Source organism: Anopheles merus, chromosome 2R (assembly GCF_017562075.2).
Source record: "Anopheles merus strain MAF chromosome 2R, AmerM5.1, whole genome shotgun sequence".
NCBI classification, from domain to species: domain Eukaryota; kingdom Metazoa; phylum Arthropoda; class Insecta; order Diptera; family Culicidae; genus Anopheles; species Anopheles merus.
In genome coordinates, this window is record NC_054082.1 from 32,763,986 (window position 1) to 32,779,926 (window position 15,941).

General features: G+C 41.0%; 1 protein-coding gene across 1 annotated transcript in view; it reads left to right on the forward strand.

The window, feature by feature from the left end:
* LOC121590670 (allatostatin-A receptor-like) overlaps positions 1 to 11,296 on the forward strand; it is a 48,912-nt gene extending 37,616 nt beyond the window's left edge. The window contains exons 4-6 of the mRNA XM_041910537.1: positions 402 to 560; positions 10,903 to 11,125; positions 11,187 to 11,296. Of these exons, the coding sequence (XP_041766471.1) occupies positions 402 to 560; positions 10,903 to 11,004 (261 nt within the window). The 3' untranslated portion in view covers positions 11,005 to 11,125; positions 11,187 to 11,296. The remainder of the gene's footprint in view (positions 1 to 401; positions 561 to 10,902; positions 11,126 to 11,186) is intronic.
* The last annotated feature ends 4,645 nt before the right edge of the window (positions 11,297 to 15,941 follow it).

A 15,941-nucleotide genomic window follows, 5' to 3' on the forward strand; every position in this document is an offset into this window, starting at 1 on the left:
AAGGGGGTCAACATATTACTGCACATCACTGTAAATTCAATCTCATTAAAATGATAATTGCTTTGCACCCTACACTAAGGGCAGTTGAAATAGTTCGGAGTGTTTTAAGAACATTGGTTTGCTTTTGATAACACAACACAACTATTTGCAGATGGTAATTTGTCCAAAAAGCGGACGTACCGACACCAGACATGGCTGTTCCCTTTAAACAGTTATCGTTTGATGATCAGCATCAGTTGGAAGTGGAATTGAGAAGCTTTAACACAACTTTTACGACACTCCTTATTTCTGTGTAATTTTTGCGTTGTGTCATGTGGGAATGTAGCTTCTCAGTGAAATACAGTGAAACATTATTTCAATTAACTTTCTCTCATTTTCTTCATTCCGTTTCATGTTTACAGGCCATCCTGGTCCTAAAGAGTGTGGACATCTTTAAACCAGACACGCATTTTAAAATTTCAATACAAATCGTCTCGCACGTGCTGGCATACACGAGCTCCTGTAAAAACCCGCTGCTGTACGCGTTTCTGTCCGAAATCTTGCGGAAAGCATTCCGTAACGTAAGTGTACATGTAAGGTACCCTCTGAGGTTAATGTGGTTGTTTTTTGTTAGTTCCTGCTATCGATCTGATTTGTTCAGTTGGTTCCCCAGGAGCTGTGGGAGACATAAGGAGCTGTGGGAGACATAAGGAGCTGTGGGAGACATAAGGAGCTGTGATGTTTTCATCGTTATATTCATCGTCTGTGGTTTAGTTGTCGTGACTAGTCATCTCACCGCGAGGAGCCATTTGTCATTCCATTATGTTTTGTTGGGTAAAATTGTGGTACCAGCATTGCTGAGCAGTTAGAAATTGTATAGCTTCAGTCTCTCCCCCGTTTGGATGAAACAATGTTCGCTGAGACTGTGGTTTATGGTTTGCGATTGTTCTCATTTTCACTTGCTGAGAATCTTCTTGGGCGTGGTGCTTTATTCTATTCCTTTTCCCCACCAAACATGTCACGGTACATGCTATTTTTTCCTTTGAAAAAATGCAAATCTCAAGATAAGCCAGGATCGTAAACTGTGGCAATGTTTTGGGGTGTTTTCTGTTCCTAAAAAAGAGATATTAAAGAGAGTATAATATTTTTACTGTGTCAATATATACATTCATGTGTATGTTACTTTGCTTCTTGGAATTTTTGTTGACAACACATTTGTGCCTTCGTGAAATGTAAGTGTGTTTTGCAATCGGGTTTTGATTTTCTTACTTCGGGACAAAGAATGTCGCTTCAAATCGCTTCAAAATACAATTGTTTGCTTTGGAGTTTGTTTTAATGAACACAAAATACCTTTGCAGCGAGGCGAAGCTCATAGACTATGAGCAATGGTTGTTTTTTAAGGCTGTCTGTAAATCAATACATTAAGAAGAGATGTTTCCATGATGGATAACAAATGTACAGACTATGAATTACTCGCCCTAGGATATTGATGGTTGTATGGATGTTACACTGTTTGGAATGTTACGTACTGAAGTTTTTATTCACTCATTTTAGTTCAACAGAATGTATTTTTTACGGAACAAAATCTTTTTCTTGTGAAAGTCGATCTTTGAGATGTTCGAGCATGGTACAAAAAATAAAAAAAGTTGAACATTCGTGCACACACATGTTGGTAACAATTACTTATATTTCATTAGGAACTCGAACCAGGAGCCCTATTTATGCTAAAACCTGCACGATTCTCAACCTAAGATGATGTACTAAAATTGGCAAAAAAACATCTTCATCAACCAATGACATCAAACAATCAAGTAAAATCATTCCCATTTTTCCCTTTTTCTGCCATTTAACGTGTTTCCTTTTCCTAAGCAACTTCTGTGACATTCGAGGAAACTGGGTAAAGTTTGCTCACGTGTTTTTGCCTTCGTTTGCGACTCCTTCGTGTGATGAGTGTGTTTTCCGGTTGACGTGACCGGAAACAGAATTGATTTTCATCGATACAACTGGACCACCGAGGCTGGGGAGAGGGTCGATCGTTCGGTGTTAATTTGCATTTTGCAGTTGGATGGAGCCTGTATCAACACATGGCTTACGGGTTTTATTTTATTGGTCAGCCTGCAAAGGGTCGTAAAGGGGGACGATTGCTTCAAGGAGAAAGTAATCAACCTGATTTTTGTGACAGGAGTGAAATGTTACATTAGCTTATAAGACACAACCCGTATCGAATGTAGCTGACAACGCAAACAAGATGGCAATCGATGCTGGACAAAGGGTTTTGAATCTGCAACACGCCGTGCGATAGATTTTTATGAAAATCTTTATCTTTACTTCAAAAAGTTAGAACAAAAATACAAAATCCTAATAGCTATTCTTGGCATACATTCAGATTCACCAGAACTTGTGAAAAGATTATATTTACGACGAATTCCGATCATGTCTATGCATCCGACACGCTTACCACGAACTGTTGACTGTTGTGTTTGAATATCAAATTGTGGATATTGCAGTGCCTGACAGTTGGCTGACAGAATAATCGCAACGTATGTCGAATGAAACTATGTATCTTTCGTTCGTAGAAATGTGGACTGTTTTTCCTTGGATGGCTTTTCAGAACAATTGCTAGCTTAGAGCTCCCTTCTGAGAGTGGAACATATGAAAAGCGGTAGTTTGTTTCATGCAAGACTAGACCGGACGCATTTGCTTTGGTGATTTCATTTCCGGTCCTGTTGTGTGAGGTGACATTCTGATTACGTATGCTCATGGCAGTTCGCATCGATGAAAGGCATCTCATCTCAATCATATTATGTTTGGACTTATCCGCACTGGGTTTGCTCTGTATCATTCATCTCTGCACCGTGTACAGCTCAACACATTCATATCAACCTTTCGCTTCCCTGCATAACCTGTCTATCTTTTCAAGCCGTATTGCACTTTAAGTTTAGAAACAAAACAAACTAACCTGCCATTGATTGTGTGCAGCAGTGGAGAAGCAATTTTCTTTCAGCTTCTTCATTTGGTTTTACTCTCAATGGATTTCCATCGGTTCGGATTCAGTTGATCATCTTTTCCCAAATACTATTTTTGGCACGTAATCTAGAACGATTGCCGCATGGCAAAGGAGAAAGGCGAAAAAACCATACGAGCGTCGTACACTTACCCGCACGTAGTGGTTCTGCGGTATTTCTGGCCGTTGGAAATTGTTTATTTGAAAACTGCTAAATGGCCTGCGGAAGAGGCCGCCATTGCGAGATACGAACTTACGGATGGAGGCCGTGTAACGAACGTTTTGTTTATGTGCGCTTGAGAGAGAAAGTGTAAATAGAGTCGTAACATCAAACGATTGCAACCAGACGGTGAAACTTCGTCGAGTCGGTGCCGAGTTGGCAAGGGCTTTGATTTTGATCATCGTTTCTGTCACCATCTCAATTGAGCTATTCAGTATGGCATTTTTGCTTCCATTTCCATTTATCAGAGCGCTTTGTGAGGAAAAGTGTGACCTGATCGCATTGTTAGTCACACGTGTTGCTATCGATTGGCATCAGCAGATAACAGCTACTGCCTGTCAACGTACAGAGTTGATATATGATGCAATTTACCTGAGCGCTGAGGTAGTAAAAGCTTGTTTGGTAAGTGCCTAGAACACGACAAATAAAAATGGGGTAAATAATAGAATGATAAACAGAATAGATTGAAGTTCGGTATAGTTTTGATGGGTCATAGTTCCATATAAAGTTCAAAAGTCACAAACCAGTTGCTTGGGTCCTCTATTCAATCCAAAAGGTCACGCTTTCCTTGTAGCATCACTTTGAACAACAACGTCACCACTGCTCGTAGGCAAAATATTTCGACTTCAGAAATATGTGCAATGTATCTGATGTCAAGGGCATTCACGGCTGATGGCCACCCCAAGGCTAAAGAGATTCGCCGGTGTATTCATACTGCTCGCACCGACGACATTATGCAGCAGCATTGACGTGGCATTCAAAACAGCTGCATTCGTGCAATCGTTGCCACACAATGAGAGTATGATTTTCATTTGTGCCAGGAAAATGGGAAACGATTCAACGAACCAACGATAAAGACCTTTTCACTGGTTATCATCCGAGTTTATCCGGTCAGGTGGGAAAAGGCAAAGCACACTGACAAACACTCACAGGAAATCCAGCATCAACGTGTACCAGCCCGAAGCAATTTGTCGTGCAAGCTCTCTGTCTGTTTTGAAACGATTTCCCGAACGATTAAAGGTTAACGGAAACGACGAACAGGATAAAGCGAAGTGTTGACCGCCCACGGCCAGAGATGGTGGTTGTGCGCTGTTTTTATCGCTACTCACAACACCATGGGAGCTCCCAGCCAAGGTCAAAGTGTGTGTGTGCAAAGGCAAATGAGAAATATTCGTATGATGGTAGAAAAGCTGTGAGCAACGACGTGTTGCAAAGCGCAGTGCTCAGTGTTGTGTTCAATGCAGTGAGTAGGCGAAGATCATTCGTTTCGTACCGTGTGTAGCTGTTTGCAAGAGGATTTTCAACCTACCCATGTCATGAGAGTATCAACAGCCTTTGTGAAGCATAAACAACCCCTTGAAGTTATATATCGAGTGTATTATCAAATTGCTTGAAAAAAAACATCATTCTTTTCATACATCTACAGAATTTCAAATAAATACAGAGGTAGATTGAGGCCAAAATAATAACCCGTTCAATTATCTGACACATTACCAAACTCCATAGCATTTAAGTGGCAGCCATGTCAACGCAAACATCCGTGGCAAAATTTATTCCACAACTGAAATATACTTTTGATTTCCATACCGTACGTTTGCTATTTGCCGTTTCAATGTCACACTTCTATGTCACGATGTGTTGGAGCTTGATATAACTTGCGAGACAGTTTACGCACAAGGGCGAAGAGAAAGTTTGTTGGCAACGTTCTGAAGTGTATGATCGTTTTCGCAATAAAATGTCAAATGGATGAATGCTACCAAGGGGCTCGTTCCTTTTCTCACATACCATTCAAAGCTGTCAAATAAGCACAAAACTTTAGTGAGTATGTATTCCGCACGAAAAGAAATACATATTTCCAAAACAATGTCACTGAAAAGATGTACACGTTGAAATGAAACGGTGAGGCTATGTTTAAAATTATGGCTACAGCCAAATGAGGTAAAGTTTAAGTTACCCATGAGCCCTTACCAAGGCATGCAATAAAAGACGACACTTTTGTGGTTGTTACGCTACAGAATTTTTCCCACTTCAATAAAAGCCACTCGCAATATTATCGTTTAGGATGAGAGGTGGGAAAAAACAGAACGTGTACTATTTTTTGGCTGTCAAGTGACCCTTGGTGGTTAGCTGTTTCGAGAATGTTTAACATACTTGAACTTGATTTTATGACCAAGTGACACAGACAAGCATCGCAAGCACTCCACCGGGACAAAGCTGTCCGTGCGAGATCGCCCGTACGTGATGGTGGTCTTTGAGTGACCTACTTTCCGATAAGCTATTCCTCATTCTCGAGAGTCATTACCTTGCGCCGTCATTGTTTCTCCCATTAGTAAACCTGCTCTGTCGCAGGAGGGACCGGTGTTGATAGGCACAGCAGCGCGCATTGCCATCGCTTCACCATCCTCACTACCACCAGCACCATCACCATCGTCACAACGCTGCAAGACACATTTCCGACACTTGCCGGCATACCAACCCCGGACTACGGTTGTCCGCCTGACCGCCTCCCATAGCTAACACACCGCTGAACCACACTGGTGGGACCCGATGTTTAACCTGATAAATATTTAATGCGAGACTCATTTCTGAGCCCATAATGTTAAAACCATGGCGAATGGACTGCCGGAAGTGGCGTTGGCGTGACATTTTACTGCAGAACGGCAGGCCCCGAGAAAAGGCAGATACGCAAAACGTCAGGGTAGGTTGCCAGAGTCAGCGTGTCTGCAGCCTGCAACCACTCACGGTCCAAAACCACCGCAGAACACAATGCCGAAACGAGGCCTCATGCTTTGATCGTCGCTTTGGTCGCTCGAGGGTTTTGGGAGGTGGCAATGGTTTACTAAATCGTTTTCATCGGAATGAATTTACCATCCACGCTCGGTCGGAAAACTCGGCTAAAGTGTTCCAGCACTGCACTCAGCGGGGAGAGACCACCATCGTTTGGATTATTTACGAATAGACGCTGGCATGACCGGGATAACAGCTGTTGTGGGAGGTTGGTGGTGGTTTGCGTAGTGCAGAAAAGGCTCCAGCGTGCCTACAACCTACCGATAGGTGGTTTCAATTTGGCTTGTTTTGTGATGCAGCCGCAGATCTACCTCGAGATGCCCGCAGTGCTTCAATGTTGAAAAGTTTGCTGCTAGATCATCTTGTGAATTTTTCATTACAGTGATGATGCTTTTATGTCTTCAATACAATTGCTAAGGAAATATGACATCATGGGTGGATAATCTTGGTCTTCGCCGAAATGTAAAAATCAGTCAATTTGTGGCAACCGTATGGCAAATTTTGGTAAATCATTCATTTCCCATCGAATGAAGCTGTTGCATGTCTTCTGCCGCCAATTCGAAGCATGAATTTGTATACTTTTCTGTGCTGTTGGATTTCATCTACGTCATGAAACAATGGATTAATGCGACAGGTACGGCGGCTTTTCTGGATTATAATGACGGAGCGTTTCACGTTTAGGCACGCACGCAAAACAAATCTCAGCAGGACATTTGTATTTGAGCGTAAATTCCTATATTGTTTCATAAATACGCTTGGTTTTTTTTACCACCGTACAGTACCGTATCGGTTCGTGATGATATCCATCCGAATGTGGATTAAATCTAGCTCTGTTTTTTTTTTTTTTTCAATAATTAGTTGAAAACATGCGTGTATGAGATTTACTTCTAATAAAACGCAAACTCCGTCCGTATCAAACGGTATGAAAACGTGTGAAAGCTTGTAAATAGTCATACTCTTTTTCAGGCTATGTGTTATATTCCATCCATACTATCAAATCATATTATTCTGTTTCCAAATTAATCTGGTGTATATTTTATAAAGTGAATGTAACATTTTGTTGTTAGTGGGTCATTTAAAAACATTCTGATACGTTGGAACGACAGCTCAATAAAGAAACCACGACCAATAAAAAGGGAGCAATTGAAAGACCCTTCTTCATTTTATCATTTGTCATATTTGGTGCAAATTGTCAGCAAACACAACTTGGACAGTTTCATGCCCATCGGGGACAGCGATAGCGTGCTGCTCGATGCGACAAATGGCATTGTGACAAATGCTGTAAATTCTATTGAATAGCAACTCGTCCTTTCGGAAGAACAGCCAGGTATTCAACGGAACTCGTCCTTGTTTCCAACCAGCCAACCAAGCTATCCGGGGAGATTTCATCTTCCCTTTGGTCCCGGCACCCTTGTCAAAGTTTAACTGTCATAGCGAGGGGTACTATGTCCCTGGTCTGTGGCAAACGATAAAATAAGTTAGATAAAGCAAAAAGACCAAATGAAAGCAAAATGATATTTACCAAACAGTATCGAAAACACTAGGGTCCGTGCTTCTGATCACTGTACTAAACACAAAGTTTATGTACAGTATGTCTCAGTACTCAAAAGGTGACACAGTTTCATGGTTCATTTTGTTCCCAGGATCGTGGCGATTTATTTTACTATTTTCATTCCGATCCGTGTCTCTGTTAACTTTCCGCACTCAATGAGAAATCAATTTAGCTTCAACGCTCCTTTACGCGGCTAAACATACGACGAGCAATATTCCTGTGTATGTGTTCGTGTTCACTTCGCACGTAAAATTACAAAGTTCATAAAATTGTATCAAACAAGAGCGCTCAGCTTTCTCAGCAAACCTCGTATCGAAAACGCATTGTTCCACATTTACTCTTCCAGCCTGGACGTTGCGAGTAGTTCATTTTCCACGAACTCGTGGCTTGTTACAAGCTCGCCAAACAGATGGCGAATGAAACTCTTTCAAGAAAGATAAAGAAGGACCCGGAGAAAGTTGTTGCGAAATCGAAATGTCAGGAAGGCTGGTACTCTTGATGCATGGGCCCCAACACATGTTTTCTGACTGCGCCAGTTGACAAACAAGGTCGCGGTTATGGGTTCACATAAAATGAGTTCCGGGGTTTCCTTGCTACGTCTCCATCGCGGGACTTGCTGGTTTGTTTTCTTATTTTTAGAGCTTTTCATTCCCTTTTCTTCGTAGCGACGTGAATATGTATCTCAGCGCACTCGAACAGCTGGGTTTGCTCTGACTAACTTTACTGTTTGCTCCCCGCGGGAAAATTGTTGCTTATTGTAACACAACACAATAGACTTCCCCCGTTGGGACATTCGTATATGTATACCGATCTGATGAGGAGCAGACCCGTCACACGAGGAAAGGAGCGCGTTGATGAGAATGTTGGCTCCTGTGCTCCAGTGAACTAATTGCAGCTGCGCTTGTTGCGACTTCTATTGTACACGTGTGCTGCACGAGCTGCTGGCTTGCCTGGTTGTTGGTTGTGATTGTGTGGTGGCTGCTTTTATACCGGTCTTCACATCTTAACATGCAATTGGCGCACAACATGAAATAGCACACGCAGCGCTGGCAAAAGGCGTCCTTGTGGTACAGCGAGTGAAAGAAAGTATCGGTGGGAATGGTGGATGGATAGCGACGGAACAGATTGCTGCGGCAGAATGAGTGTGGGATGCTTTGTCTAAATGTTTTTGTTGTATGCTGCAGGCATACACTGCGGCTACTATTGGGATTTTGAGATTGTACCAGAACATGCCGCAGTAGTCGTGCAGCAAAGGGGAAAAGAAATTTATTTAACGTACTTCCGTTGGGCACTAATTACGCTCATTGGCTACTAACACTGCTAGTCGTTGTATTGGTACGGTGAGGTGTAATTAGCCGCCACAGGAGAAGGGGGATGAGTTGTTGCCAGAAGTTTAACGACAATTGGCAAATCGTCTGAAAAGTAAGCATAAACAATTGCGGTCTCTATTTGAAACGGTCGTTTGGCTGAGGGCTAAGCGCTTCGTACAGTACAAGAATAGCAAAAAAAAATTAAAAAAGTCCAACCAAATCAACATCCTTTAGGATATGAGGGATGGTTTTACGGGATGGGATGGACAGTGCAAGCTACAGTATAAATATAGCAATTGTATGAATCCAAAAAACTCTCGAATATTTTCTTTTATGAAACTGAATTTCATTTAACCGGCTCGAAGAACCTAACAAGGATTTCAACAAATATTTCAAAACGATGATATAATAGAACCTCAAGGGCAATAATTCAACCCCTTCATTAATCATACACAATGCACAAAATTCACCCAGAATCGATTTTAAGCTCACAGCATCACCATAAAAAACAGAACAGAGATTAAATGATTTATTGCACCAACCATTCGTCTGAAGATTGAATGTGACTAATTTGAATGATAAATGTTCAGCCCTTAAGAGTAGAATGGGATCAAATTGACGGCATAGGAAGCTTATCTTAGTTTTCCTCTCTCCCTTCTCTCCAACTTTGCAAACCGTACGCGAACGCTGGCCTTGTGCATTATAGTGTGCAGTACAGTGTTAAAACGTTTTACTTTTTATACTATTACCACCACCACCAACATCATTCTACGCATGCCCATTCATCATAGTAAATTGCATACTTGCTCATAAACACTTTGCACCATCATCATTATTCTTCAGCTACAGTATCCTTCTATGTTGAGGCCGGTGTTGGTTGGGATTTTTGTGGTTTTGCCTTCTTTTTTCCCACCGGAATGCCACTAGAGAACTGTCCACAAACAGTCGATGGGGGAAAATGCTCAGAACAATACTGTCGACGTGAGAATGTAATAATGTTTGTGCTGAAGCCTTTTTCTTTTGCTGATAATTTTGTTGGCATGGGCCGGATACATCATGGAGCAACGTTATTCGTACCAACAAGTTTGTACAAGCTTTTTGTTACTCTTCAACAATTCTTGTGCCAGCATTGAAATGGGTAGATGGAAGAAAAAGGTATAATTTTAAATAAAACTTGACTGAAACCATCGTATGAATCGGTTCATTTAAACCAAAACGGATGTGCAATTGAAAAAGCATTAGCTGAACCATTCATGATTTAAATCTTTTTGTGTAGTGGTACAGCCTGGTGGTACAGTCGTCAACTCGTACAACGTAACAACATGCCCGTCATGGGTTCAAGTCCCGAATAGACCGCGTCCCCATACGTAGGACTGACTATCCTGCTATGGTAACAATAAGTCACTAATAGCCAAGCTCATTTCACCAGTGGGTAGAGGCAGGCCTTGACCGACCGGCAGCGGTTGTTGTGTCAAAGAAGAAGAAGTATTGAGCATATTGAATTTCTAAGAGTGACAAGAGTTTTAAGAGGTAAGATCTGCAAGCCTTTTCCACCCTGACTTGAAGGGAAATATCAACTTTATTGTTGCATAAAACATTCACATCGAGAAATGCACACATCCTCCGAAACACTAACATAATACGTCTCGTAAGTAAATAGACGCTTCAATTAATATCTATTTGTACGAATACTACAATCTCAACAACTTGTCACCCTTTCACCTAAACCATTTCATTCATTTTGTTTCTCAAAACTCAACACACACGCACACACTCACTAATCCCTTCTCTCTGCCAACGTACCGTGGCGTACGCGTGGCGAATTTATGAGCATCAAGCATCACATACCATCCGCTGGGAGCATCACCGGCTTTACCCACCATTGTTGTTGACTGATAGGATACAGCGAAACGGGATCCTGATAAGGGAAAGGAAAGGAAACACCATTCGACGGACGGCCGTCTTTTCGTTTATCTAGCTCTCATGAGAGATTTTGCTACCATTTCATTGTGTGCGTGTGTTTTTTCTGTCTTTTTCGTACCATTTTCAGATTGTTTACTGTGGACCGGGGAGTCGCCGCCAGGGCAGCCAGCGACATATGCCACTGCCAACGAAAACGACGCGAACCGGCTGCTGTCCAGACATTTTATAACCGGAAACAATGGAGGAAACGTCCGTCACCTTCGTTTAATACACTCTTTGCAGCCCAGTGTCTCCGTTTTATCCTGTCCTCGACAGAGCATCAGCACAGCGACACGAGCTTCTACGAAACGGTAAGCCTCTATGGGTTTTGGCTCATTGTCGGAAAAACAGTACTTTTGTTTGTTGTTACAGTGTTGGATTATATCAGCATCAAGAGTTTAAATAGAGGAGCTTTCAATAACGTTTTAGACCTGAAAATTTGACTTCAATTAATGCTGCGTCGGTAAATATAGAACATCAAACGGAACGTCCAATTAGTAGCAAGAATTCAGTGCATATCGTTATCTCTACGACCAAACAAAAACAAAGATTCCTTCCAAAATTCTGAGCTACATAAAAATGTTGTATTAGCCTGATAGAAAGATCAAATAGAATTAATACAAGCTCAATCTTCCAATATTTGCTGAGCTGTAGAAGCTTAAATGAATTACACGCAAAGTAAATTTAACGATACGGAATCCAATAAATCATCCAACAAAGAGGGTCAACTTTGGCATCTTACACCTTTCCATCACTATCGACCGGAGTAAAAATACCGCAACAATTCAGATTGGCTGTGAGGGTAAGTTGTGGTTAGGATCAAAATTAGGATAAAGCCGCAGGAAAAAGAAACAAACCCACTTTTCAAACCAAACACGAAAGCTCATTATCAAGTCGCCTCGAAAAACCATTAATCGCCTAACACGATCCAGCCCACGGTTTGCAATTAAGTTTGTGAGTATTTTTTCTCCTCTTCTGTTGTTGGCGTAGTATTGAGGTTAACCTTTCAGGAAATTGTAAATACTTTGGCTGTGGCTAAATTTTATCTAAACCATTGGGATTGTATTCATTTTTGTTGACCATTCAAAATTGGTTACGTCTAAAATCAAGAAAGTTTGAAATCTAATCCGCCCACTTACTAACTAGTACAGACGGTATGCCAGGGGAAACTGATGAGGGTTTCAGTCCAGGACAGGTATCTATTGTACGGTACTCGTAGCAGCCACACCCATGCCCAAGGCTTGAAGTTACCTGTGTGTGTGCTCTTTCGTTCCACCTTCGGTATGACAAAGCCCTGTTGGGAACGCACTGATCCACACCATACAAATCTTGCTAAGTTGAACAAATTTTGCTAAGAAATTCAAGCCGTGCTCTGGGGCCATTCCCATAGGTGATGGAATTTGGGTTTGAGTTGGTACAGATTACAATTGTTTGCACTGCTTTGCTCGACCCAGGTAGCGTGAGACAGCAAGGAACTAAACGTCAAAATTAAATAAACTTTCTATGGTCAAGCGCTGGAAGCACTGGTAGATCTATTCCATTCGACTCTGGTGAATACTTGAGGTTGAGTAAGATTATGTACAGGCTAAGTAAATACAACAATTTTAAAGTTAATTTTTAATGAGGGTTTAAAGCTTGTTTACTGTTGCTTATCTTTGTGTTCTGTTGCTAATTTGGGCTGAGCTGCAAAAGACTGATACTGTTGCTAAGTGAGCTGCAAAAGACTGATAACTTTGACATGTAATGTTTTTTTTCATTATTTAATTTATTCTGAACTATGAAATGATTTCTTAAATTATGCAAAATGAAGCAAACGATAAAGCCCTTTGGATAAGCAAGACAAATTTGGTACAATGTATCAAGTCAAGCTGGTAAGCTACCGGTGGGTATTACGCTTGAATGCAACAGCTTAATGCACAATGCATTTAGTGACACAAGACAAATGACACAGCACTTTCCACTGTCGCTTTGTGAAACTTAATTGAACTGGTGCACAGGCTGGTCCGTCCTTTAATCAAAAGGATTTTCTCATTTCTTGTCATCAGCTGGTCTAAAAGAGCTAGCGGGGGCGGGAACATTTAGTTCCTGGACCAAATGAACGTAGAGTGGGAGCAAGCAAAGCTACTTAAAACAAATACAAGACGGACTATGAAGAAAAAGGGTAAAGTTTAAAATCCCTTTTTCTTGGTTGCTCATCTCCGGCTCATTCCCGTTGGCAGTAGATGGCCGGATGGCCAATACGGTGGTTTAGTGCACTTTAGAGAAGAAGCAGCACAGGGGTTTTTTCCAGAGATTTGTTTAAGAAAGAGCTTTGTTAACACTTTAAGCACCGTGTCATATAAATGCGCATGACGGTTTTGCTCACCGTTCAGCTTTGCATCTGACGCTCAGTGATTTTCTTGAGAACGAATGAGGTAGGAAAGAGAGAACGAGACCGACATGTGCTACGCCGCTTATCGCAATGAAACAAAAGAGTGATAACAATGGCACGAGAAACTGTCGCTCTCATCGCTCTCTTGCTATGCGCTACGTGCTCACCCAAAAACTGTGACGTCAGGCCGGCGCTCAGAGTGTTAAGGAAGGGTCATTCTGCTAGCATCTATCCAAACATTCAGCTCACGGGTAAGAGACGAAATGCATGTTAAGGCAAAATTAGTCAATTAGAATGTTGACCTGAAAAATAATGTTGAGCTTCTTGCAAAATTGTTCTTGAAGAGTAAACATTCAGCTATGGACTAATAAAACTTATGCTTATTATTTATGTGAGATAAATGTAATTTGTAAACCGTGGTTTCGAGAGTGCAAGTCATACAATCATAGATCACCTCCAAACCTGGGGCTTATTTATGTTTTTGCTTGATATTTCATGAAAACGTGCTTTGTGTGTAAAAAATACGTATCCACACAAGTTATTTTTATTGTTCATTTCATCGGCACGATACAACCATAATTCTTTTGACTTCGATTGCTTCATAGGTGGAATGTGATTGTGAAATGAAACTGCACATTTTGTTCCACGAGAAGCATCTTCATGAAAATACTGCTTGCATTGTATTTTTATTATTGGCGAAATATTGCTTTATCAATTCACATAAATCTCCAGGTAATGTCTGTTGTATCGTGAGTTAAATATCGATTGCAACGGAGAGAGCTATTCATTTTATTGCGCTATTGTTGGGTGCGGTGTAAACGGTGTTTTTGGATTTTATCAATATATTGTGTGGTTTTTTTGCTACGATAATTTCTTTTGATTGTATACGGAATTGTTATAAGGTTTGTTGAATTTTTTTTTTTGAATTTGCTAGTGAAATTTGTAGTAGAAATTAGAAGAGAAAGTCAATGCTAGCAATTAACTTTACTAACTGTGCAAATTTATTATAAATAAAGGTAGTTGTAAAATTAAGGTACAACAAGGGACTAAAGAACCATCGTTCATACACATTCGCAATGGTTTAGCTTGCCACAATACTCTTAAACGTTGCCACAATGTTCTGTCCTGCTCTGTGATTCACCGCTCTCAAGAAATCAACCTCTTGATATTAAATTGGATTTTGGCCTAATACAGCTGCGAATCAGTGTACTTGATGGCAGGATAAAGTTTTACTTACACAAACGACGACTGGTTTCATTTCAGGCCAACATTTTATCTTTATACGGCTAGAGCAATTTCACGCTTTCACAAGCAGAAGCGTAGTCTTGAGAAATGCGGCGAACTTTCAACTATCACTCAACCATAGTTAAAAGAGTGTTTCAGGTGATTTGTAAAGCCGAGTAGAGGAAAATCGTTCCACTTCCTACTTTGCTTTTATCAAAAACGACAAAAAACTTCAAAGAAATTGCGTAAAAATGGAATTCGCTCCAAAAAAAGGACACGTGCAGACAGTTTTCCTCGACAAATTCCTCATTTTAAAACATTTTTCGCATTTTCCATGTTGTATTTTTTTACTTAATAATATTTTCCAATGATGTGTGGTTCCTGGTTCTTATTTTTGAAAGTTTCTCGTCAGGAGTTTTACTTCCTAGCCTTTGTGACGGAAGTGTCAGAGCGTCGACCCTCATAAACATGAAAAACTAAAACGAAAAATTTGTGACCAAGCGGAAGTGGATAAAAGTTTATTGCAAAATAAAAATAGACAAACCGACGCAAGGAGCAGCCACGAGCTTGGTACATTTCAGTTCCGGTACTTTGAGTAGCGATATACGGTTACTCAGGTTGCCGTTGACTGTAGCAGAACGCACACTACCAGGATGTAGCCTGCAAGATGAAGGATCGGTCGTCGGAATGCCTTGAGTGACGGACGTACGGAACGGTAAAGTGAAGAAAGCGTATGGGTAATAAAAAGAAGACTGGAGGCCTTTTTCCCTTCCAGTAATGATTGACCCTGTTCTTTTTTCTGTTTGGTTTTGGGGCTCGGTACTCTACTAGCGTTCAGCTGGTCTGCTGGTGAGTTCCATTTCCGGCTTAGATTAATATGGATGGATAACCGTTTCGAGATGAGAGCAACATTACTGGCTACGTGGCACGTAAGTGAAATTGTGTGTTCCTTTATCGAAGTTTATGAACTGGCGTTGTCGGCCAGACACGAAGCACGGTCCAATTTCGGTCCATAATCTGGTTACGCATTTGCTACTGCGGTCTAGTGGGGCTAAGTAAATATGCATTCGTGCTCGATAGATAGGAAGTTCCTTCCATCTTCCATTACGTTACGCTGCGTAAGGTTTTTATTTTGTGAACATATGAATTTCACACACCATGCAGGAACAACAACGACGTTGATTAAATGGTAGAAGAAAAAAGAAATATTTTTACATATTTTTGTTTTCAACCAACTATATGGTGTATTTTCAGTTTTGACACCGTTTTGGCTAACAGCGCTTTTCTCTTGGTATTTTATAACGATATCACACGGAACTTTAAAAGTACATTAGGTCAGAAAGTTGAACCATGGATCCACTGCATCCGTCCATTACTGGCATTACTGTGTGGAAAACTGTCTCCCGTGGTGCACATTAAACTTCCATCATTTAGAAAACACTCTCATACTGGCAAAGAGTGGAAAAACTCACTCGTACCTAGATCCTGATAGATCACCAGACGAAGTTGAAAGTTTTCAACACAGTTCGAGC